The 25,543-nt window shown below is 36.6% G+C and overlaps 4 protein-coding genes across 4 annotated transcripts; 2 read left to right on the top strand and 2 right to left on the bottom strand.

Moving 5' to 3' along the window:
• Positions 1 to 2,568: 2,568 nt before the first annotated feature.
• On the top strand, positions 2,569 to 4,285 carry LOC128157184 (nucleoside diphosphate kinase A-like). The gene is made up of 4 exons (XM_052819616.1): positions 2,569 to 2,783; positions 3,106 to 3,207; positions 3,484 to 3,596; positions 4,070 to 4,285. The coding sequence occupies exons 1-4, from the start codon at positions 2,610 to 2,612 to the stop codon at positions 4,185 to 4,187; spliced, it is 507 nt and encodes a 168-aa protein (XP_052675576.1). The 5' UTR covers positions 2,569 to 2,609; the 3' UTR covers positions 4,188 to 4,285.
• A 506-nt stretch (positions 4,286 to 4,791) lies between these two features.
• On the bottom strand, positions 4,792 to 7,251 carry LOC128157183 (PI-PLC X domain-containing protein 2-like). Its single transcript, XM_052819615.1, has 2 exons — positions 7,042 to 7,251; positions 4,792 to 5,876 (listed from the first exon to the last, which is right to left on the bottom strand). Exons 1-2 carry the CDS (start codon positions 7,124 to 7,126, stop codon positions 5,023 to 5,025), a joined length of 939 nt encoding a protein of 312 aa, XP_052675575.1. The 5' UTR covers positions 7,127 to 7,251; the 3' UTR covers positions 4,792 to 5,022.
• A 3,042-nt stretch (positions 7,252 to 10,293) lies between these two features.
• On the top strand, positions 10,294 to 18,483 carry LOC128192361 (uncharacterized). Its single transcript, XM_052864970.1, has 4 exons — positions 10,294 to 10,362; positions 10,811 to 10,856; positions 11,145 to 15,837; positions 17,271 to 18,483. The coding sequence occupies exons 3-4, from the start codon at positions 11,169 to 11,171 to the stop codon at positions 17,858 to 17,860; spliced, it is 5,259 nt and encodes a 1,752-aa protein (XP_052720930.1). The 5' UTR covers positions 10,294 to 10,362; positions 10,811 to 10,856; positions 11,145 to 11,168; the 3' UTR covers positions 17,861 to 18,483.
• On the bottom strand, positions 18,092 to 25,394 carry LOC128192363 (ER membrane protein complex subunit 7-like). Its single transcript, XM_052864973.1, has 4 exons — positions 25,125 to 25,394; positions 20,103 to 20,361; positions 19,704 to 19,784; positions 18,092 to 19,113 (listed from the first exon to the last, which is right to left on the bottom strand). The coding sequence occupies exons 1-4, from the start codon at positions 25,376 to 25,378 to the stop codon at positions 18,988 to 18,990; spliced, it is 720 nt and encodes a 239-aa protein (XP_052720933.1). The 5' UTR covers positions 25,379 to 25,394; the 3' UTR covers positions 18,092 to 18,987.
• Between the last annotated feature and the right edge of the window lie 149 nt (positions 25,395 to 25,543).

Here is a 25,543-nt window from a genome sequence, read left to right as displayed (position 1 = left end):
AATTATATTTTCCAGCCATAAGAATAATTCATTGATGAGTTGGTGATTAATTAGCATTCATTAATTTGGTCGTAAGTCATAAGTTCTTTTGTAAAACGCAGCCCTGATTTGCTGCCCACTTTGATCCTGCACGACGTTGTCCACCCTGTCATCAATATATCATGAAAAATTTACCATATTTGTGTATGCACATCCATCTGCTCTTCCACCGCCCAAATGTGTCCTCAATCCTCTGTCGGGCCTTTTTATGGGCAGCATTGAAGGCACGGTCAGCCTGCGTGTGGGGATTCCTTAACGGTTTTATCAGGTATTGCTTTAAAGGGTACGCCTGATCCCCAGGAGATGCCCAATGTAAGGTTGGCCTTTTTTTGTTTTGAAACACATGTACACCTTTTAGCGTTAGGTCTCGATTAGATCGGGGACGGAAAAGACGTAATAACGCGTGAATTACGTCAGACGTTGTTTTGTGACGTATGGATCATTACCTTAAAGTAGTCCGAGAATCGCACTACGTCATAATACGGATTTTACAATATTGGTTCGACTTTTACACAGCGTTTTTGATACCCGGTATTGATTTTGCTCTACATCGCTGTTGTAAACAATGGCAAAATTAAGCAATTAGAACGGTAATATATGCATTCTATGAGAGATAGAAATGATTAATGTTGAGAAACTCGATTCTGTTAAAGTAAAATGGAAAACGAAGTTTCTGATTAACCAGGATCTCAAGTATGCTTATATCTTCTTTGTTTTGACCCCCCCCCCCCCCCGAATATTTCTTTTTCTTTTACTAAAACCGGTTTAAATTAGAGACAGAAGCTATTTCGAATTTAATCAATCGTCAATTAATTAATGTTTAAATGATATCTAACATTGTTGACAGATCTAGGCAGAAAACTGTAGCAAAATGTGACTTTTACGGATTTTTTCGTCAGGGTCTACTTGGTTTAGAGCTTATAGCGTGAAAAGTAATCCGTCAACATATAATTTATTTTACCAATTTTTTTTTCTAAGATGTCAATCTACAGAATAAACACCATGAATTTAAGTTTGAGTCCATAAAATAGTAAAAGAATTACCAAACGCGACACTAGCATTGCATTTTTTGTATTCTATTTTGATACATCAGGTCCATAAAACGTACTTACTTACAAAAATTTGCGCAAAATTATTGATGAGATATGGCTTAAATAAATATTTATACTCTATTTTGTATGTTCAGTTCTAATTTTCCCAAAAGTGGTAATTATTTTTATGAAAAACGGACGTCTGGCAAATTTCATAATTGTCAATAATTTTCGCAAGGGGGTACACCCGTCTGAGAGGTGATAACAAACAAACTAGCATGTAAACATACATATTTTCTTTTGTATATGTATTGCTAGAATGTATATTTATCATTTAAAGCTAAGCTTTTTTATAAAATGATTGAGCCCATTAAGTGCCGAGTATAGGACTACCTTAAGGGTGTTGTTTACTCAGGGTTTGAGTTCTCGAATTCGAATTGTTATAAAGTTCAATGTCATGAGTAAAATTTGTACTAAACACAAAAAGTATATGTGAAATGAATTATTATTGACATAACATTCGATATTTCTACTATATTATAGAATTATGCCAAAACAAAAATAGACTTTTAGCCAAACAGAGGAAATTCGGACTAAATTTTGCAAATTTTGTTTCCTGCTAAAACATTTTTGGAAGTACTCTAATATTTAAAGTTAAGATTTTATATTTTAGTCTATATAATTTTGCATATATTCTGGTAGTTTTACCTCATTTATTCATTATAATAACCGTATGGCACGAATTTCAAAAATATTGAAATATGCTTAAAAACGAGAAAAGACACCGTATCTCAAAATTTTGATCATTGACCTCATATAAATTATATGCCAACAGAATAAGATCAATCTAAGACGTTTAATACTGTAAATGCTTTTGTATTATCATCATTCAATTTTTTGTAAAATTGGATCAAAAATGGGTAGGAATTTGAAAAGTGATAGAGGAAATTCGGACTGGATTATTTATAAAAATTGTGAAGGAAAACTTAATGCATTGTATGTATTTAGTGTCACTGCCATTCATAAATTGTATTTCATTTTCAAAAGTGTTGAGCAATTTGATTTATTTTCACAATTAAGAAAATCTCAATCATAGTGTAAAATTTTAAGTGATTTTCCTTTAATTTTCCAAAAATATACAATGGCCATTAACTCAAAAAGTAGGTCATTGACCTACTTTTTTGAAAATGAAAAATAACACTACAATAAAAGGTCTATACCACACAATAGTTGGTTTTTCATTATCATCAGTGGAATTTTTTTTCATTCTGAGTAAACGTCATCCTTAAAACTTATTGTTTATGTTATATAGCTTTTATGTTAGTATTCAGTAACGAGCATTGGGGAAAAATATGATATTTAAGAGATTTATATTAATTGTGTGTATTGCTCAAAATTGTACAATTAATGTGTACGAATATTATAATGTACAATTTAACACTCCTGTATTAACTGGTTCTTTGATGAGCGAGGGACTAGTTTAGCCGGCCACGTGACAAACCGGTGTCTCCGCGAACTTCCTTTTACGTAGTGTACCACATGGTTGCGACCTTGCTTGCTATCTTCTCTTCCTTTTCATCAGAGATGGCCGCCAATAACGAACGTTCCTTTATCATGGTGAAGCCTGATGGAGTCCAGAGGGGACTCGTCGGCGAAATCATGAAGAGGTTTGAACAAAGAGGATACAAACTCGTTGCCTGTAAACAAATGCAGGTAACTAGTCGGCGAGATTTAATTTATCCAATAATTTATTACTAAAAGTGACCGCGGTTGTCTATCATGACAGCTGATTCTAATGCATGTAATTGATATCATGCAAAGGGTTATTGAGGCCAGTATTTCATTTTCCTTTTATATATCACACCAGAGTGAATTGAATTTATATGAAATGTGTGCTAAAATGTGAATCTTGATCATTTAGTTAATGACTAAGTTGTGTATATTTCTTGTCAGCTGGTTTCAATTTCCAGTGCACCTTAAACTGAAAGTAAGCCAAATCTTCTGACCATCAGTGATAGTCGATGTTTCTTTTCAGGCATCTAAGGCTCACTTAGAGAAGCACTACGCAGACCTCTCCAGCAAGGGTTTCTTTGCTGGCCTGGTCACTTACATGGCCAGTGGACCAGTTGTTGCAATGGTAAGTGTAATCATTTTATATCAAAGTTTCAAAATAAATTTAAATTTTAGAGAAAATAATTATTTCGTCAATGTTTACGGAGAAAAGATATAACTGTTTAATTTTAAACTGTAAAAAAAAAATGCATTTGTATGTGATTGAATTCATTTTCAAATTTTAATGATGGGTCTAAATGTATAATAGACTATAGACAGAAAAACAAATGATTTAACAACTTAGCAGTAAGCTAATATTAAACTGTGTAGTGACTGATATTGTTAAAATGTTCATTTGCAGGTCTGGGAAGGAAAAGATGTGGTTAAAACTGGCAGAAAAATGCTGGGAGCCACCAACCCCTTGGATTCCAATCCTGGAACCATCAGGGGAGATTACTGTATTGATGTTGGCAGGTGAGTGATGTACTTAATTATGCTGATTGCTTCATCATGGAATTGATCCAATGTAGTTATTGATACACTTACATTTTCTGTACAATCAGTGTTTTTAAGATGATTCAATGTAGTTAATTGTGGCACATATGAAGCAATTTCATCAAATGATGTACATGTTCATGAATGAAAATTGCCAGATGTGTTTGTGAAAACTTGATAAAACCAGGAAGATACTAGTTTAATATTCAGAAGCCTACAAAAGAATATTGACATTATTCAGATAATAACTACAATATTTAAAAGGAGTTGTTGGGTTTTTTTTTTACTGTTTTTTGTTTATGAAAAACAAATGAAAGACAACAGTTTTCAAAAACATTTAGTTAGGAATCGTGTCTTTTCAGATGAAAGTTCAGTAATATGACAAATTTCATTTTTGTCAAATGTGTGTGTCAGTAATTACAAGTTTTAAAGTAACATGTGTTGTATTTCAGGAATATATGTCATGGTAGTGATTCCGTAGAAAGTGCCAAACGGGAAATAGATCTGTGGTTCAAACCCGAGGAGGTCATGAGCTACAATGCCTGTGAGGCCCCATGGTTGTATGAGTGACTTCCCCTGTCTGTGTTATAGAGAGGTCAATAGGTCATGTAGATCATGACGTCATGTCATCAGTGTTGTGGACAGTCAAATAAATCTCAGTTATATAAGCCAGTCTTTGTTTTATGTTCCAGCTTAAACACTGAGAGAGTTACTCCATGTTTAAAAGATGGCCATAGGTATATCTTTTAAACTTTCTATATAATTTATTCATAATGATTAGATTGTGTAAACACATTCACATGTATTTCTCGACATTGCAGTTTAAAATTTTCTGGAATGCTGCTCCTGCTAAATGGGAATCATTCTGAATACTGTAAGAGTATGCACATAATGTCAGTTACAGAACAAAGAGGCTGCAAATAAAGGATTTATTTAATGAATAAGGAATCATTCTATTGAGTCCTGTGAGGTGATTAAGTCCAATAAAAGCCCTTAATAACAGATATGGTTATCGCATGATATTCAAATAATGATTTATTGTTTCTTGTAAATACTGGTTTAAAATTTTCAGGAATTGTTTGATTAAATGTTTTAAAAAGTCGTTGATGAAATGTATTGCACTGTACGTTACAGAGTCTATTTGTAGTGTTATCACAAAGAAAAAAAATGTAAATATATTTGTACCACAAACTTTAATTTGAAAAACTCCTAGAACATAATTGCTTGAACATTTCAAAATTGATGAAAATTGAGATCGCAGGGAAATGGAATACAAGGATTTAGAGGTCGTTGGGTATAGCTGCATTTAAGTCTGCCGTTGAAGTTCATTCTTGCAAATCTTGTACATCCAAAAGTTGATGCAAGAACACTGAATATATGCGTAAGAGGAGATGTTCGATTTAAATTAAGTTTGTATGTTTTTGTTTAATGAAAGAATACTGGGTATAAAATTGTACTTTTCCACAAAATCCGCACAGCAAATGTTGATTCCCACGCGACTCGGCACTTTGTCTTTAATCCACTTCAAAAAGGCTGAGGTGGCCCGGGGAACAAGCTTTCTCTCTAGGGAGGAGCACAGGTTACCTATAACAGTGCCGGTCGAGGGGGTGAGGACCCCCTGCCACACGTAAAACTCTCCCTCCCCCCGCCTCACACTCTGGTAATAATTGTTTTCATGAAAACGAACAAGGGCCGATGAACTAGTTGTGTTGGCCCATGGCGATTGCAGATACTCCTCTGACCAAAAGAAGGAGAACTCATTTCTGGCCGGGTGACCGTAGAACACCATTAGTCTGGCTGGAGTCTTCCAGAGATTGTCTAATGTTATACTCCATGCTGACATTGGAGTATCTCCGCCGAGAATTTGAACACCAAATATTTTTATGATGAGGATTAAAACTTCTCTATGATCAACCGAAGTCATGTTGTGGAAATGATTAAAGTCCAGAATGACGAACTCTTTCTGGTTCTCGTCCAGGAATTCCTTAATTTCCAACAATATATCGTGTAGTCTGTGACCGTAAAGTCCGTGGGCCACGTGAACATCGGGACTTCCGGGTCGTCCACACAGTCGGAGGTCAAGGTAGCGGACCCCGTGCTCCAGTTGACATTTGACCGATAGATTTTGGGTCAGCGCCCACTGGTAGACCACGGAGATGCCACAGCAGCAGCTGTTGGCGAGGGTCCGGATTATTGAGGGTTCGTCTTCTGCGATTCCCCCGGCTCGGTCCAGCCAGTAGGCTCCAGAATCGTGGGAACCTGAGAAAAAAAGAATAGTCGTCCAAAGTGTTGTATTTTAAAGAATTACAGCGTATTCTATAATGTATACTCTCACGTATGTTTTGTCCATTTCCGGTCATGTTTTGGTTATAACGTCATTTCTATATTTGTTCCAACAATATTTTTATCACTATTATAAAGCATACAATTCACTTCATTATCTTTCTAAAAATAAGTTATCGGTACCGATATTTGATATGTAAATAATATCTATATTTAATCTACATATTTGATAAAGCTCGATTACAAAGAATTAAATATAGATTGAACAAACCCATCTTTACAGTGTTAACTGAAATGTATTCATGAGCGTATAACAACACAGGTCATGTTCGGAGATTTTTTTTAAAATTTCAAATAATAAAGTGTTTTTTCGTCTAGTTCTATACCACAACTGCTTTGTGTAGCAAAATCATATTTTGTACAAATTACACATGTTCCCATAAGTTCATCGTTGCAAATCACGGTCAATATGTACATGTACGATCCTCTCCCATCTGCTGAGAGCTATGCGGACTCAGGACCGTGGCTAAATTAAGACGGTGTCATAAGATGAGAGCAAACAAATCAGTAGTTTTTAATTATTTTACAACAGTCTACTTAAAGGGTGGTGTCTACTCGTCCTCCCACACTTGCTTTCTATAAACCTTCTTCTCTGTAGGTCAATGTACTCCAGTTATTAGTGACGGAAATACTGCATGTACGTTATATTCTTTGTTTTACTGAATGAGACAGATTTTTCTACATTTTCACGAATGGCATGTACTACTTAAATTCAAAAGCAGAAGAAAAACACATTTATAATTTTCACAATTGAAAATGTAATTCTCCAATTTAATTTGATTCAATTATTTACTGGTGAATGTGTAATATAAATTATGAAATATGTTTATTCGTCAATCAATATTAATTAGAATCCTTGGGAGGGGGCATACACAATTGAACAATATGTATTATGAAATGTTTATTTACCAATCAGTATTAATTACGGTGGGACCCTCTGAGGGGGGGGGGGGGGGCATATACATTTGATCAATATAATCATGATTATAACAAAAAATGGAATAGGTGGAAAGAATTTCCCATACCCATATTACAAGGAGTTTAACTAGAGTTGTTTCCCTTTTATTATTGTATTTCTTACCTGGTATTGCCAATGAACAGAGCGGAACGCGGGTTGTCTCTTGCGGTAAATCGGCCATCCATGTCTTGAACGAGTTTTCCGACATTTCTTAGCTGGATGTTTCTTGATGGTCGTGTTATAAACCGTAAGGGTATACTCTCAAATTGCACGTACATGCATTCCACTATTGTCAAGCAGCGATAAACTATACATGTACATAGAGCACGTGACATCTGTTTAACTAGGCCAATTCGCTTTTACATGCCTGGATGTGTATCGATTTTAAATCTATCACTTTTAACAAAAGTATAACAAATATAACAAACAAACTTCCAAGATAGTACAATAAAAATAAATTTTACAAAAAATCTAAGACGCTAGGATCGTGTCGTTACCAGAGAAATTTCATAAACAAATCTAGCTACTCCTACACAATGAACAGTTTTTTGGGATTCGCAATATTTCCACGCCTTAACTACAAGATTAATGTACTCCTATCATTGATAAAAGGCAAGGCTGTTGAATGATCCGCGAATTTGAGTTTCACTTGTCATTGTCTGCATATATTAGTAATGGTATTTTTGTTTTAATTAATACAGTATATTCTATTTTTGAACTACATCGTCCAGTCAGTGTATCTGAGATTGTTGTTTAACGTCTTATTAGAGACTTTTCCCATAATATTGAAATTTCCCTAGAGTTGGTGAAGATTTACTCTCTTAGGAAAGGAGGAGTGGCTATTTATTCTATCATTATGGTATGTCAAATGTAAAAATTACTTCAAATTTTATTTATTTCCTGGATTTTTACATGCTATTAAATATAGGACCTCTTATAGACTGATAAATATGTTGGGTTTTTTTTTTTTTATTTGAAGACACGACTAAAAGATAAACACTCATGCGTGGATTCAGAAATTTCAAAATTTTCACCGTAGGGGGTGGGGTTCAAAGATTATTTTGTTTAAGGGGGGGGGGGATCGGGACAGGGGGGTATGAGGCCCATTTTATTGTTATTGTACTAAGAATGCATTTATGAATTTTCCAATAGGTGGGTCTGACTCATTATCAAAATAGTCGTTGATATATGTGATCCCAGAGAAAAATATATATAAAAAAAGAAGTAATGATGAACAAAAATAGAAATCGTTTTTTATGCTAATTTGGTTGAATTCTAATGGATGTTTTGCATCATTATTTAGACTAGAGTGTTCTTAATTTTCATTCTACATTATTTTTGTTTTACATTTACATATAAATTTAGCATATGATTTTTTTAAAATATGTAATGTATTTTCTTTGCATTTGAAATAAGTTACTTTTGTTACAAAAACTATTTTCATAGTTAAATTAGTATATAAGTTTACCCAAGAAAACAATTCATGACGACAACTTCCAAAATAATTACCGAGAAGTGCAATTAAGTTTGCAATGAAGTTAGTATGATACAGTTCTCTTGTTTATCTACCGCTCCGTCTGGTGGTCAGAGGGATGTTATGATTATATAAATGATGCTTTTAAATAATTAGCTGAAGCCATTGTTACAAATTTAAAAAATCCCCTTTGATTCAACTAAATTTGTTAAGTAAGCATTTTTATCTAAAATGTTTTAAAAGAGTTTATATCTAACTACTGTCCTTTCTGATATGTTTCATTTTATCAAATAAAATATACAACATGACTAATATATCAGAAAGGACACTACTAATGTACCAGCTTTTTGATTGACCTCGACCTTTACGAGCGACCTTTAAGTGGGGAGGTCATTTTTCACCTTTGAACTTTATCAATAAAGTTCATCAAGTATAGTTTTACCTTGTGTAGTTTAGAGGTTAGAGAAAGTAAACCAGATGGTCAGATAGACGGACCATTTAAATCGACTTTGGTTGGTATCTTAGTGGATAAAAAAAAATGCACGTATTAGGACAAGGGTTGGCAATTGAAAGTGAAATAGACGTCAATATATTTTTTTTCCTGGTTTGTGGCGTTTTGGTTAAGCATTTTTGTTTGATATTTGTTTTGGTTGTTTTGTTTTTGCAGGTATTTTTAAACAAAAAAAACGTAGGTATTGTACAAAGAAAAGACACTTAATGTGTGTTAAAACATCTTAAGAAATTGAAGTGTTTTTCCTACACTTAAAAAGCAATAATGTACTTCCTGTATTTTTATTATGCTTACTGGGGCGTATTTTTTGGCTCAAATATACAAAGTGTGATGTGAAGGGGAGACTGGCATGACAGGGGATGCAAATCGTTGTAAAGAAATACATGTACATATAAATTATAACGTAATATGACTATATAAGATGATACGCAAGACACACGCGAAATGAAAATCCCCATTGTAAAATAGGTTAGGTTAGGGGCAGGTGTTCACTCTATGGGTCAATGATTTATTTATCTGAGGTTTACCCCTGCCAATATATTACTGTTCGACAAGTTTTACTTATAACACGTGCATTGCAGACAAAGCAAAGATCAGAAGTCAGGTCAGTAATTCTCCGCTAAGTCTAGAGAGGTCCCTACCGAAAGTACAGTTATAGAATGGTAGATAATTGTTAAATCTGTGATTTAAGTCCCATCAAAGGATCAACGTAAGAAAGGCAAGTTAATCGGCTTACTGGGATTAACGTTATAAACCGATGATCCGTTATCTCCAAAATCTGTAGGGATTTGACATTTAGAGAGTCTATAAACATGTCAGAATGAAAGCGACAAGAAAAATATTGTACGTACATTGAGGTAAGTATTTTTGTTGATTTGCCTTTTGTTTTAGTGCATTTGTGAAATTCTCTCTAATCAACAGAGCATTAATAGTTAACTGTCTGTCTTTGGTGAATTTAGCTTTCAACTTTTATTTTAAAAAAAGTCTGTTATAAAGAATCGTTAAACGAATCGGCGGTTCCTTTATTGGAAGGTTAATGGTCGTAGTAAATCTGTCATTACATTCGAGGGAGTCACCCTTGCTATAGTTTTGCACTGCTGTTAATCGGGTACTCGCGCCATTAAAAGTAGATTGTACGAGTCCCCCTGGCCACACGGATGGTAAGCAATTTGTGACAATAGGACGACCCCAATTAAATAAACTTAGAAGAACAAAGCATCATAGGGCCTGAGTGTTCGGGTGAAACCAAGAATAAAGCTATTATATAACCGATTTCTACGTGTGTGTACTTACAGACAAGCGGTGCGTGGAGTGTATCGTGTAACAGATGAACCAAATAGAATGTATGTAAATTAATGCTAATGAAGATTTTGTGCTTATGTTACTGTAGGTGGCAAGGACGTTTAGTGGGCCCCTATTATTGGTGGAATTGATGGACAACCGCGGCATCAAAGCACAGGTAAGATCACTTTAAAAAAGTTAAAATGTGACTTTGAAATTACAAAATGTAGGTGAAAATCAATACATGCGATTTTTTCCACCCACAGATTTGAAAATCAGTATTTGGGAAACTTGTCAACATAAACAGACTTCCGTCAATTTAATTAGATATTTAGATGCCCAGTATTCTTGTAGTTTAAACCCCACCCGGCACGGCTGGGGGGTCATTAATGTATCAGCGAGGTCCCAGTCATTGTAACTATCTCACCCAGCACGTCCCATTCAAACCTGTTTCCCTTCATGCCGTCTTATTTACATAAACAAATTATGTTACCTTTTTTTTCATTTACATCAGAGACTCGAAGTTCTTCCTCGAATATTTTGATAAGAAGTCGGGATGAATTTTTTTAAAAGCTATAATCTGGTGATGGAAAAATGTAGTTAACTTCTTTGTATCTTGATTTTAGATGAAATGGAATTAAAAGAAATCTCCAACACGGGGCGAGCATCAGTGTAAGTTCGATTTTTAATATTCTTTAAGCATTATCATATATCAGGGTTATACATTGATATAAGCATGGCAATCGGGACTTAACTGACACTCGCCTGTTTATTAAAAATTTTTCACTTTTTATTACTCTTGTCACCTGATTTATGGTTTATTATAAATCCTTCTGAAAACATCTGCTTCGAAAGATACATAGGACGCGAATATTAATTCTAAGTGTATATCTGAAATAAAAGATGATTGACATTTATTGAGATTAGATTCATAAAATCATTGCCTCTTTACCTTTGCAGGACAAAACCAAGCATTCTTTGATCATGGATTCAACAAAACTGAAACAGTTTTTATTACTCAGGGAATTCGAACAACAACAAATTACTATAAACCACGACAAGTTGCAAACTTTAGATTCGGAACGTAAACCGAATATTATATTCGAATCCGATGGATTCAAGTCTATTGAGAGGCGAGGTTCTTCAACGGCCTCCTCCGATTCAGGTTTTCCAATTTCACCAAGCACCCCTCCGTGTGTCAATTCCAAGACACCAAAGTCTGGGACTCGTGTTCCTCCGAATTTCCCGACCGACAACGACCCTAACGACCGATCAGACGACGAATTAGACATTCCTCCACTTCCTGCATCTCGTCCACCGGAAGACTTGGAACGGCCATTTTCGCCGGAAGCATTAGTTACCTTACATTCTGACAAAAAACCACAAATTTCTCTTGCACCTGAAAATAGCAGAGAACTCGATGACTCAAAGACTGATTCTAGTTGTACATCAGCCAGTGAGAGTTCGGATGAGTCGGATTCTTGCAATCATTACGTAGTTACAAAGGATACGTCACAGCAACCTCGACCAAAAGACCATAGACTGCCTTTTGAGATTTCAAAATTGGAAGGAAGTGTAAAATCTATGAGAAATAAAATAAGACCAGGAACTGTGCAAAACATAACAACGCTATTCACAAACAAAGCCAGGAGAATCAAGAGAGAAAATAAAAAGAGAAAGCGTAGACCTTTTCCTCATAACACGGACAATGGGGAACATTGCACACAGAATATTCAAGAGAAAGGTTCGGTAATCCTAGATCTTGAACAAAATGACAATGGTTCTGAAGTTGTTCAACAAAATAGTGATTCAGACTCTTCTAGTGCTGGCAGTGAACATGACTCTGAGATAAGTGACCATCTGCAAAGGAAACAGGTGCTTGATTCTGAGTCGTCAGTTTCAGACTCTGAAGATGTCCCGCAATTCACTTTCTCTGCTGAAACGCTAGGGCAACAAAAATCACACATGAATTGTGGGACGAATAACGATAAAGCAGATAGAGAGAAAGACGAGGAGTTATTTACTGTGAAAACTGTGAGGGCTAAAGACCAGATTGTCCTTGAAAACAAGGATAAACAAACAATTTCTGCAGAGTTAAAGAGAAAAGACGGAACGTTGAAATCGTATGGTGAGAAAAATGTAGATTTGCATCAAAGCGATCAGGAAAATGGACCAGTAAAAGAGGAAATTTTCACAAAAGTTAGAAATGATGCAAATGAAACCCAACCTTTGCCAACACAATTACAGGAAAGGAACCTGTTTTGTAAATCTGATACAAATGACAAAGCAGATGGATTAGTTCAAGAATATGTCGTGCGTGATATCAATCAGAATAATAAAAGTGAATCAAATATCTTGAATTACAGTGCCTGGGTCACACAGCCTGAGAGCTCTGTTGGGGATCTTGATCGAGATGAACTACCCGATATCCCTGATGTTCATAATAAACAGGAGACGGAGTCCAGCTCATCAAGCGATAACAGTGAATCAGAGACAGCAGACGACCAAAACAGTGACGATTCCACGTCAATGAATACACAATTCAAAGACGAATCCAAACTGTTGGTTCCGCATTCCAAAGATGGATCTAAAGTTGATTACGAGGACAGTGTTGTTGAGGAACAGTTATTGGAATTACAGAAGGCCGTGGAAAGAAATAATGCCTTACTGAGCCAAAGTCTGGAGGAGAACTCTAAATTACTGGATTTGATGGATGATGACGACAGTGAAATAAATATCGATATGCATTCAAATAAACGAGGGACTCTACCATCCACCGTGAATAGCAAACCGAATGTTAGTGAAAGTGTCAGATACTCAGAGAGTGCGGAAACTAAAGGCGGGTATAAAAGTGTGATCAACTTGAAAAAGAGCGACAAAAGTGAACGACCCAAGGATAAAGAGACCAACAATAACAGAGACAACTCTACCGGAAGTCATTTAGTGACTGGGAAGTTTACAGATCAAGTGGATTTTGAGACTACGAGTAATGCGGCGACGTGTGGCGATCTGACCAATGTATCGATATCTGACGATAGCCAGTGCGTGCCGTCGGATCATTCAGGGTCTATGAATATCGAAGCGAAAAACAGCAGCAGTTTGAACGATTCCAGTGTATCGGCCGAGTTTAGTTTCAGCAGTAACAGCGCCAATGCTGAACGGTCAGAGTCTCCTGGTGTCGAACCGGCATCCGAAAGGACCGAAAACGAGAATTGCCATTTGACCGAGAGTGGTTACACAGCATCACAAAAAATATTCATTCACAATCCAAACCCCAGGACTGCTAAAGTAGGTGAAACTGAACCGCATCGTGCCGTGCTGTGTAATCCGGGCATAAATCAAGATGATGAAAACGAAAAAACAAAAGTGTTACAACAGGAATGTGAGGATGTGAATAACGAAGTTTGTAAAAGTGAAACGCCGTCATTTATCAAACGTAATACCTCAGAACAAGCGGGCAGCGATGCATGGTATGCTCGGGGCCCTCAACACGTGACGGGAGTGACAGCTAACGCATCTACATACACTACACCTTGCCAACAGGTATCAGACAGCAATACACATCCGAGCGAGCAGCAACACAGTCCCGGTGTTCCCGAGTTTTATACTTTGCCAGGAACTTTTAAAACCGACAAAATTGTGTCCCTCAAGGAATTGTCCGGCATCGCCCGGTCGATGCCGGACCGGTACTCCGGGTACACGTCTTCCGGATCCGATAGCTCTAGTTACACGGGAGGTCGGAAGGTCCGGACCAAGACTACAACTCTGCGGTCAGGGAGAGATAGCGACAGGGTGGGAGAAAATGTGGACCTAGAATCCAATGTCCATTTAAAACACTTAGCTGAAACCATTTCTAAACTGAATGGGGAAAATAACGACGAACTATTGCCGGAAATTAACCAGACGGTGACTAAATTACCAGGTGGGAATTTGGTCATTACGACATTAACACACAAGATTGTGGAAGAAGAAGATGATGAAAAAGAGATTTCTCCTCCACCCGATATGGAAGAGGATGATCGGCGGTATATCATCCAGGACCACAAAGGAAACTACTACATGGTGGAAGATATTACTGATGAATCGCAAGAGAGCGCGTACTACAGCTCTTCCATGGAATCACACAATGCTTCAGATGGCCATAGAAACAACCAAAATTTCAAAGGTATTTACAACTTGCAGGCTGTTGGGAAAACTGGAATCGACTATGACACGGCAGAGGAAGTGTTGCTGGGATTGTACAATCCTGGTGGAAGTATGCAGATCCAGGAAATTGACGAACGTACGGGAGAGGGCCATTATCTCCATGAACGGTACCATTCTGGCGGCCAGTATGGCACCATGTCGTCTGATAGCTCTTACAACCGACAAATGACGAGTTATGACGAGACAGACAAAGTCCATCGCCCAGTGCCCCAAACTGTCGGTTCAACATCGGTTAAAACGGTACGACATTCCTACGAGATGGAAGGGGAGGAAGGGGAACAGGAGGGGGGATACAGACGCTGCGAGGCCATGCAGACATCTCAATCTAATGCCGACAACGCGGGTATGAGCAACTCTAATTCCTCTTACATGATGGAGTCTAGTGCTATGATGTACCCTCCCGTCCTCCCCCCGCCAATGATCGTACCCCCACCCATTGCCCCTGTCTACCATATGGCGGTTGTTGATGTCACTCCATCTCCCCCTAAGATTGAGGAGACCCGAGAGGAGAGAAAAGAAATAGTCGAGGTAAAACCAAAGGATGTTGAGCGACCCATTTACAAGTCAGTCGCCTTGGTCAAAGGACCATATGAAGCACCAAAATGGCAGAAACAACGCAAGGAATTCATACCGGCGGATATTGATGATAAGCGATGTGTGATTTTGAATAGTAAAGCCACCGAGGATAAACATGAGGAAACTGTGGAAGAAGTAACGACGAAGGAGTATTACACCATGAAAATGTCGTCTGGAGGAGTTACAGAGAATAGCTTTAATGACAGTTCGTACATGGAGACGGGTTCTCCACACAGATTCAAAACTGAAAAGGTGTTTCTTGTTAATGGTACAGCACCCTCCCCCGTTATGGAAAGTCAACATTCCCACAGATACAATGTTATGAACGAAAGTAGGCCTGTACATATTTCCGAAAGTCAGCATTCCCACGGATACAATATAATGAACGAAAATAGGCCTGTACATATTTCCGAAAGTCAGCATCCCCATGGATACAATATTATGAACGAAAATAGGCCTGTACATATTTCCAATGATTCCAGACAAAAGCATTCAACTAAGTATCATGTCAGAAGCGATTTTGAACGTTACCATGACAACCACCCGGTTCGGATGGAAGCAACCCCAGTTCAAGCCGAAGCTTACCAAACTCGTTCTGGCAGTCATGAAGACATTCGTGTCGTCCGAGGAAATATTTTGATCAAGAATACTCTCGACCAGGATTTAGACGAATATAACGATAATATTAATTTGTTTGACCAAGCCTTCAACATGACAAAGGAGAACCCCCTTTATCATAGTGACGAGGACATTTATAAGCGCTTTGAGCGGGAGAGGGAGCACGATCGCTCAAGCAGCCAACGCATCCAAAACAGCGTTAACAACGACATCACTTTTGATACAGTTGACCGCTTCACGAAGTGTAAAGAAGGTCAGTATTACACAACCTCAACCCCTACAAAACGCAGAAAACCCGATTTAAGTATGTAATTGTACCTGTGTGACCACTGATATATGACCTTTATCATATAATTTATGGCCCACAAAATATTAAATTTTTGGGCGTTTAAGAAATGACCCTTTGCTTTAATTCAATATGCCAAAATTTATGGTCATCAAATATCAATATTAGTTCATCCCAACTATATAAACATGATATATATTTGGTCAGTAGAATCGTAAAATAAAATAATATTAAGAGAAATATTTCAATGAATTTTTGTGGAGTGTATGTTGTAAATAATATATTACAGAATGCAATGCATGGGATTAAGAACACACAGGAATTTTAATGGTGTAATAAAAGTATCGAAATGTCATCCAGTGTAGAGAAAGCTTTCTTGCTCGCCACTAATTAGACAGGAGTTTTTAGAAATGCATTGAACAACGATTTTTAATTAAATTTCATGTCAGGAGAAGTAAAGACAAATTACGCTTGGATTTACAGATTTTCGTGTCTTGCAATTGTTAGAGGAGAACAAGTTAATGCATCAACATTAATTAGCGTTAATTTATTATTCTGGATCACAGGTGAACGATGAAACTTTCGAGGTCATTGGGCAAAAAAAGGTATTTTGTGGGTCATGACCCTAATTTGGCCGCATTAAGGACGGTGTGTTTGACAAGAATTTGGGTCCAGCCTTAGCCGTTAGATACATAAAGACTAATGCAGAAAAACAAAACTCGTTTCTCACAAGATTTATGCACTTGTTAAATATTATTACGCTCTGTATTTAGTAACGTGAATGGATTTTATTAACATATTAATCTTCTTTTATCTGTCTGCGTATTGATAGAGAAACCATTATTGAGTAGGCGAAGGTATTTGTAGCATGAATTTATACATTCTAAATTCGCGATAAAACATGCAATTTGACTCCTACACACAAAAAGAACTAAAATCAGGTTTTGAATTACTGTGAGAAAAAAAACTTCAATGTTTATATCGCCTGACTAAGCTATATACACCTATATGAGTAGGCAAGTATTTGGACCTTGGGCGGATGTGTAAAGGAAAGCTGGTCTAAATCTGTACGTGTCTAAATACCTGCTCAGGGGCCATGCTTTGATCTCAAGCGCGATAACTCACCTGGTCCGGCCGCCTGTGCTTGGGGACATAGATATGTGTATCTGCACTTGGGTATCGCGTGGTTTATCAATAATTATATGCACAGAAATTCCACCAGTAGACAAATTATAGTGCATTTAATCTTTATTTTTTGCCCTAAAACCAAACATTAGGGGATTATCATGGGCCCATCATTTTCGAATTACCCAAAAGGTTAAAACAAACTTTTTCTCTCGCTCCCAACCAACCAATAAATTAATTGCTGATAATTATTTCCTTTCGTTTTTTTTTTTCAGTCAAGAGACAGCCTCGCCCAAAAAAGAACCTGAGTGAGTTGTTACTATCCAAGCTTGCTACCATCGACTCCAAGGATATTCGACAACATATCGATGTCAAGCATCACCACGAGGACATATATGGTGACCTCAACTTAGTTCACGCTGACGGCAGTCGCGCCGGGCAGTTCGGAACCTCCAACTTCGACTCGGTGGCTGAAAATGTAGATCTTATGCTAAAGAACGGGAAGGCGTTCATAACAGTCACCGTCACAGCAGAACGAATTACGCCGATCGACATCGAGTTTAACGTGTGGAGGAAGAACCAAGCCATCGTGACCCGGGTTATCGAAATCGACCTTTTCGCCAACGAGCAGCGCAGACGTCTGTACGAGACGGTGATGGAGAGAGCGCAGACGCAGGAGACCGGAAACGGTGGATACACGTACGTCAACCCGCGGGAGACGGTGCTCTCTAGTGAGGAGACGTTGGACTTGTTTACCGAGATCATGGACGCGGCAGATGGGGAGGGAGACAAGGAAGACATTACCGTGCGGAAAAGTCAAAGGAAAACCAGGGTACCCGGGAATAACCTCGACTTCCTGTACTAAATTGTACCAAATACCATGTGAAAGAATTTATATACCTCCTGTTTCGGTATTTCGGTTAGGAGGACAATTTCAAGCGTCGATAGTGCTATAAGCACTGTGATATTACATGCAATGAAGACCAGTTTCGGAATGTTTACATATTTCTCTTTGCCATCTAAGTAAACATTACGGCATGATAAATCAAGAAAGTTCATTAAAACTTCCAGCATAACATTGTTGAAGACACAAAGGGAAGATTTATATCTATTTTTATCGTGATATGGAGCAACTTTTCTATTTATACAGTAGTGATATTTATTACATGTATCATAAACGAACTTCAATTGAATGTATACCTGCTTGAAAGTGCTGCTTTGTATTCTGCTTGTTTATCTACGCAATTTAAAAATGAACTAAAGGCAATATATATTTAATTCGGTGATAACTAAATGGCTGTTGACTAGGTCAGACTATACTGGCCACCAATGTATATTCTACACAACAAAATGTAGACGACTACTTCTCATTGCATGCTTTAAAGTGTCCATTATGTATTGAGTTTAGACCCTGCAGTACTTACTTTCAAACAGTGTACAAATTTGTTATTTAACATTTTATTATGAAATAAATATACAAACAATGTGTTGACAATTGTTTATCATTCTTAATTAGAAAGAAGAGCAAAACAATTATCTGCCATATGAATAAGAATCAATTTTTCTTTAAAATACAGTCATAATTACAATATACATATTTGTTAAAGGAGAATAAACATAAACTAAACTTTCTGTTTACTTTCTACAATTTACTCAGATTTCTTTGTTAAAAACATTTTTTTGCAATAAATATTTGCTTGCTATTATTCCTTACAACAATGGCTGTAGAAACATTCACCCCCCCCCCTCCCCTGTATGGATGAAATAAACCAACACAACAATGAAGTTCACTATGTAAAAAATCATCTCAAATCTTTGAAATATAAAACCACATATTCCTTCTGTTTTAAATTTTCTGGAAATAATAAAACCACACTGACATGTGAGCCTCACAAACATATTTATGCACACTGGGTCTTCTACTCCATTCACTCATGATGCGTGCTTCGCTTTACTCCTCTCTGCTCTGTCATTTACAATCCCGTTGAATGACTACTTCTTCTTCGCCTTGTGTTTGGGTTTTTTGGTGTCGGTGCTAGGGAACCAGCTAGCCAGCATTTCAGAGATGTCCGGTACTGTAGATTTATCATTGAAGGCCTTCATCTGGGACTGCATCTCCTGATCATTGAAAAATATGTTTTATAATAGTTTTCTATTGTTACTTGTTAGGTACCAGGTATTGCGGTATATACAGGTCATGTTTTGTTCATAGTGAACACAAACAAAATTTCATTTCATTAGCAGAACTTTAAATAACACATTCATTCTCTGGTACATTTACTCAGTACCATAACCTGTTTGAAAACAAGGCTGGCACAATAAATCTCAGTGATCACAAAACTTTTTGATTCATCATAATAACAACAGATAATCTCATCTAATGATAAAAACTATAGAAAGTTTTCATTTTCACTGAGCAACAAGTAGAAATTCAGTCCATATTAGAAAGGGTAGATAACTCTTGTTCCTTAACACAAATCAATAGGAAACTTTACAACTGAAATATGCAAAATAAAAATGATGGGATACAATGTGCCACTGATATTGTACAGTGCTGACATCACTTAAACTATAGTCCTTAAAATATTTATCACATCACTTTAAGTACAATCTTTAAAATGTTTACAAATTCATCGTAAGTTCTTTTGTAAAATACAGCCCTGGTTATTTTTACAACAACACAACTTTCATTGAGATTTCCTTTTTACCTTTTGTGCTTCGGGATCTGCAGCATTCATCAACTTTGGTAAAACCATGATGAGGAGTAAAGGTAAAACCATGGTAAGAACCTGTAAATAAGGAAGGTGTATACATTATAAAGAACAGTTTTATTGCATTCATCTAGCAAATAAGTTTACCCAGTAGTCAAAATGAGCCAAAAAAATCAAATAAATTTTCAAAGGACATTGAAGAAAATTAATCAAGTATATATCATTTCTTATTCTTGAAAAAAAAATGGTTTTTTTTAAATTGCAACACAAATATCAGTAACTGACTTGCAGGTTTTTAAAAAAATCTTACATATTGTCAAAGGAAATTCTGATTTTTCTGCATTAATTACTAAAAGTATGGAGTTATCAGTAATCTTAACTGTTCCTATCACATACCATTGGATTCATTAAAAAATCTGTTATCCTCCATTGTTCCCGGGTCTGGAAGTATTTGGCTTTCTGTCTATCCTTTAAGTCCAGTGGATAAGACATTGATGTTTTGTCTGAGAATTGTAAGTAATTGACTCGTCGAGCTCGTACCATTCCTTTTCGTGAAATGTCAACACGAGCTGACTCAAAAATGTAATTAGGATTTGAGATCTCCACAACGTAAGACCCTGAAGGTAATTCATTGACCACAAAAGAACCATCACTTCTACAAGAAAATTCAAAGAAATGATTTAGTTTTCCATAGACTATCTTAATAAATATCCCCCCCCCCAAAAAAAAACACCCAAAAACTTACAATTTAAGTATAAAACACTGACCAACAAAGGGATAAGTAATAGTATATCAGCATCTATACACAACAACCTCATTGTACAATTCATCAGAACTCAGAAGTAAAATGGTTTGTGGAGATTATTTTCATAACTAAATCTATTTTACCATTTTAAACTAATACAAGAGACATGTACGGTAGATGTATACATTTCTACTGCTATTTAGCTTTAATGTAACAGTGAAAATGATTGCAATTCACAGAAGGAGTGTGGTCCATATAATTTGGAGTTATATATGTAGAGATATGTTATGACTAGTTTTCATAAAACTGTAACAACTGGGATTCAAACCCTGTGAATTTTCCCTACTCAGGTGCTGTACCAATTGATCTATCTGGTGCAAGCTGTTAGCAGTTAAACCAGGGAGGACTGAGACTGTCAGTTTCCATCACCAGATATTTCAGTTGGTAAAGAACCAGACTTGAGATTCTGAGGGGCATAGGTTCAATTTCTAGTCTGGTATGTCATTAATTTTTTTCACACTGTTAAAATACTATAACATGTTGGGACCAATTGTCCAAATGGGATATAATATAGCAGGTTTGGGTTATAATTGCCTGTTTGGAATATAATATCCAACAAGAGGGCCCTGGGCCACATCGCTCACCTGAGGAACAATAGGTAAGATAAAATCAGCTTAATGGAGTCATAATACAAACTATCTGGACAATGTACAATAATACATGTAGATCCTGTATAAATAAAATCCATTTTCCCCTGGATATTCTTATGTTTATAATCATTAGTCCCTTTTCTAACAGGATGATTTTATAGTCATATCATATGTTGAGTATTGCAGTTCTCAAAAAGATCCTTAACAATAGTTTATATATGGGATATCAATGTACATCAAACTCTGAACCTTCTCGTGAGGCCAAAGTCTTAACAATTATAAAGAATCATCTGGCTGATTAGTTTCTGAGAAGATTTTTAAAGATTTACCCTATATATTCCTTTCTTAAACTTTGACCCCCCATTGTGGCCCCACCCTACCCCTGAGGATCATGATTTTCACAACCTTGAATCTACACTACCTGAGGATGCTTTCACACAAGTTTCAGCTTTCCTGGCTGATTAGTTTCTGAGAAGAAGATTTTTAAAGATTTACTCTGTTTATTCCTATGTAAAACATCGACCTCCCATTGTGGCCCAACCGTACCCCCACGGGTCATGATTTTCACAAATTTGAATCTACACTACCTGAGGTTGCTTCCACACAAGTTTCAGCTTGCCTGGCTAATTAGTTTCTGAGAAGAAGATTTTTAAAGATTTACTCTATATATTTATATGTTAAACTTCGAAACCCCCCCCCATTGTGGCCCCAAACTACCCCCAGGGGTTATTATTTTCACAACTTTGAATCTACACTACCTGAGGATGCTTCCACACAAGTGTCAGCTTTGCCGGCTGATTAGTTTCTGAGAAGAAGATTTTTAAAGATTTACTCTATATATTCCTATGTTAAACTTCGTCCCCCATTGTGGCCCCACCCTACCCCCGGGGGGGGGGGGTCATGATTTTCACAACTTTGAATTTACACTACCTGAGGATGCATCCACACAAGTGTCAGCTTTCCTGGCTGATTAGTTTCTGAGAAGAAGATTTTTAAAGATTTACTGTATATCTTCCTATGTAAAACTTCGATCCCCCATTGTGGCCCCACCCTACCCCTGAGGATCATGATTTTCACAACTTTGAATCTACACTATCTGAGGATGCTTTCACACAAGTTTCAGCTTTCCTGGCTGATTAGTTTCTGAGAAGAAGATTTTTAAAAATTTACTCTATATTTTCCTATGTAAAACTTCGACCCACCATTGTGGCCCCACCCTACCCCTGAGGATCATGATTTTCACAACTTTGAATCTACACTACCTGAGGATGCTTCCACACAAGTGTCAGCTTTCCTGGCCGATTAGTTTCTGAGAAGAAGATTTTTAAAGATTAACTTTATATATTCATATGTTAAACTTTGACCCCCCATTGGGGCCCCACCCTACCCCCGGGGGTCATGATTTTCACAACTTTGAATCTACACTACCTGAGGATGCTTCCACACAAGTGTCAGCTTTCCTGGCCGATAAGTTTCTGAGAAGAAGATTTTTAAAGATTAACTTAATATATTCATATGTTAAAATTCGACCCCCCCATTGTGGCCCAACCCTACCCCCGGGGGTCATGATTTTCACAATTTAGTATCTACACTACCGGGTACCTGAGGATGCTTCCACACAAGTTTCAGCTTTCCTGGTCTTATGGTTCATGAAAAGAAGATTTTAAAAGATTTTCTCTATATATTCCTATGTAAAACTTCGATCTCCCATTGTGGCCCCACCCTACCCCCGGGGGTCATGAAAATGCCAAGCATCTCAACAAAACCTATTGCCATAATCTACCATTACGCAAAAGATAATGCCGAATTACCGATAGAATGAATTGTATTTCAGTACTTTTTTGATACATCAGATTTTGCTTTATTTGCGCAGGTAAACAGTTAACTGTTTGATTTACCAAAGCCTCTGTTTGATTTGTTACGTAAAAATCACGAAATACAGACGATAGTTCCCAGGTTACAAAGCATAAATAATGAAAACGAAACGAAAATCAGAACAAGCTAACACTAACGTCATGTGTGAAAACGGTCAACGCATTGAAATATTTAGCCTTAATTTACTTCACAAAATCGGCACCAATATATTTTGCATGATTCCAAAAATTTCCCTTCATACGTGAAGTGTCGCATAGCCAGCAAATTCATCATAGTCAGATCGACCCTTTTTCGTATAATTTCATGGCTGCTTTAAACAAAGAACCTCGTTTTAGAAGTATGGAATACGAGTCTTGGTAAAATGGGTATGCAAACCCGGGCCGTGGCAAAATAAAAGACGGGGCAGATCGGCAATCGTCAATTCCAAATACGCATTATTTTGCAGCAATATTTACAGCGAATACAAATATACTGGTCCATCAAATATCCCGAAATTTTAATGAGATTGGCAGATTAATACCTGCCAATCTTTTGTTTTGCTCAGGCCAAGTCTTGCCTACCCATTTTACCGTATGCTGAGCCTGAAGCTATTAAACTGATTGAAATACGCCTTTCCTTTATTATTATTTTCGTAATAACTCAGATTTTAAACAGAATTAGCACTTAATTTTTGCAATTTATAATTTCCTTCCCATAAGGATAATTTATGCTAAACTACGTTGAATTGGACTCGGTAGTTCTTGAGAAGAAGATTTTTAAAAATGCACCCCCCTTTTTGTACAGTTTCAAAGTTTTCTCCGCTTTGAATACAGATCGGACTTTTATTTCTGCAATTTATATTCGCCCTCCCATAAGGATGCTTTGTGCCAAATTTGGTTGAAATTGGATAAGCGGTTTTAGAGAAAAAGTTCAAAATGTAAAAAGTTTACAGACGGACAGACAGACGGACGACGGACAAAATGTGATCAGAATAGCTCACTTGAGCTTTCAGCTCAGGTGAGCTAAAAATGGGATATAAATTTGAAATGAAAAAATAATGGTAAATCACTTTAGAATTAATGAAATGCAACAACTTTTTCTGTAACAATACTATAATTAGTATTACAGAGATTGATATCTCAGTATATCCCAAACTTCTTGGCTAATGGGGATCAATCTTACAAACTAAAAGCTTATTGGAAAACTTGCTTAGCAAAAGTTGTTGCATTGATATACATTAATGCAGATTTATACCAAAAATTACCAAATCAAAAATTTTAATTGTTTGCACTTCAAATTTATATCCCATTTAGACTGTTATATCCCAAACGGGCTAACATATGATATCCCAAACAATTTTTATACTCTGTCCCAAGTTTTTGCTTCCACCGCTTTTCGCTTAATACCGGGTATTTCCATAATCATAAATACCTTTGTGCTAAAACTACATTCATCCACTTATATGAAAAATGTCCAGATTATCTGTTTTGAAACGCCCCCTCTACCATTTCAAGTCCATGCGCGGATCTAGAGGGGGGGTCGGGGGGGTCCCGACCCCCCCTGGAAAATGAAAATTTATTAAATTTACATAGTAAAATATGCCTCGGACCCCCCCCCCCTGGCAAACACAATTATCCTTCGGACCCCCCCTGGAAAAATTTTCTGGATCCGCGCATGAAGTCTATCGGGATTTTGCATTGCATCAGCCTAAATTAAGCCCGGATGATAACGTTGAAAAATTGTAGTGTCCAAGTGAGTTTTGAACGGTGAAAAGATGTAAACATTTCCCATTATAAATCTCCGTAAGAAAAATGTTTTCGTTCCTGTGAACTTTTATGAGTGAAAAATGATAATGTGTCAATGAAGATATCTTAGATATATATATTCCCTTTCATCAATTTAAATTGTATTTCTTTCACAGGTATGTGCATTTTAATTAAAAACCATCAAAAAGTGATGGAAGCAATAACTTTGAACAGACTATAATTTTTAATCAATGGAGGTGCCAGATCTGAAAATATGTATATTAATTATAAATTATATGTGATTCTGTAGAACAAGTGAAACAATCTTTTATCAGTTTTGTTACAGCTTAATTTAAATCATGAAAAAATGTACATTAAAATAAAATGTATTTTAATATCTATTGCTTAACTCTATATTCCCAACCTTAAATATCCAATATAGTCTCCGCCGTCTACAAGAACACGAGTAACGCCAAGCCAGTCTGAGTTCCGAGCATCCGTCAGAGTCACCTTTCCCTCGATCTTAAAACGATCGGCGCCTTCTGTATCGATTGAATCATCGCCACAGATTGGCGAAAATACTAAAATGAAATTAAATATACCTAAAATTATACTAAAATCTTGCGTTCTCAGTATTTTCATGATCAGCGAGGTGAAACCCAAACAGGAAGTTGTCATTAAGACGTGTTAATTCACACATAGTTATTTCGACATTTTCCCCTATTGTTTGCAATGACCATAGCTATCATTTAATTTAAAGGTTTTAAAATTAAGTGTACATTTTATCTATTCTCTTTTATATTTTTGTGTCGGATATATATAATGTGAATACTGTATTCATAC

Source organism: Crassostrea angulata, chromosome 7 (assembly GCF_025612915.1).
Source record: "Crassostrea angulata isolate pt1a10 chromosome 7, ASM2561291v2, whole genome shotgun sequence".
Classification (NCBI taxonomy): Eukaryota; Metazoa; Mollusca; class Bivalvia; order Ostreida; family Ostreidae; genus Magallana; species Magallana angulata.
The sequence above is the reverse complement of the archived record's forward strand: the minus strand, read 5'-3'. Positions and strand labels throughout refer to the sequence as shown.

What these genes read in the sequence shown, in the direction of transcription:
- LOC128192361 (XM_052864970.1), top strand. Translation starts at nt 11,169, where the DNA reads ATGGATTCAACAAAACTGAAACAGTTTTTATTACTCAGGGAATTCGAA. An exon ending in CTTCACGAAGTGTAAAGAAG is followed by an intron (nt 15,838 to 17,270) that starts GTCAGTATTACA and finishes TTTTTTTTTCAG; the next exon opens with TCAAGAGACAGCCTCGCCCA.
- LOC128157183 (XM_052819615.1), bottom strand. Translation starts at nt 7,126, where the DNA reads ATGTCGGAAAACTCGTTCAAGACATGGATGGCCGATTTACCGCAAGAG. An exon ending in CTGTTCATTGGCAATACCAG is followed by an intron (nt 5,877 to 7,041) that starts GTAAGAAATACA and finishes TTTTTTTCTCAG; the next exon opens with GTTCCCACGATTCTGGAGCC.
- LOC128192363 (XM_052864973.1), bottom strand. Translation starts at nt 25,378, where the DNA reads ATGACAACTTCCTGTTTGGGTTTCACCTCGCTGATCATGAAAATACTG. An exon ending in GACTATATTGGATATTTAAG is followed by an intron (nt 20,362 to 25,124) that starts GTTGGGAATATA and finishes ATTTTCTTGTAG; the next exon opens with AAGTGATGGTTCTTTTGTGG. An exon ending in ATTTTTTAATGAATCCAATG is followed by an intron (nt 19,785 to 20,102) that starts GTATGTGATAGG and finishes CCTTATTTACAG; the next exon opens with GTTCTTACCATGGTTTTACC.
- LOC128157184 (XM_052819616.1), top strand. Translation starts at nt 2,610, where the DNA reads ATGGTTGCGACCTTGCTTGCTATCTTCTCTTCCTTTTCATCAGAGATG. An exon ending in TTGCCTGTAAACAAATGCAG is followed by an intron (nt 2,784 to 3,105) that starts GTAACTAGTCGG and finishes GTTTCTTTTCAG; the next exon opens with GCATCTAAGGCTCACTTAGA. An exon ending in TACTGTATTGATGTTGGCAG is followed by an intron (nt 3,597 to 4,069) that starts GTGAGTGATGTA and finishes GTTGTATTTCAG; the next exon opens with GAATATATGTCATGGTAGTG.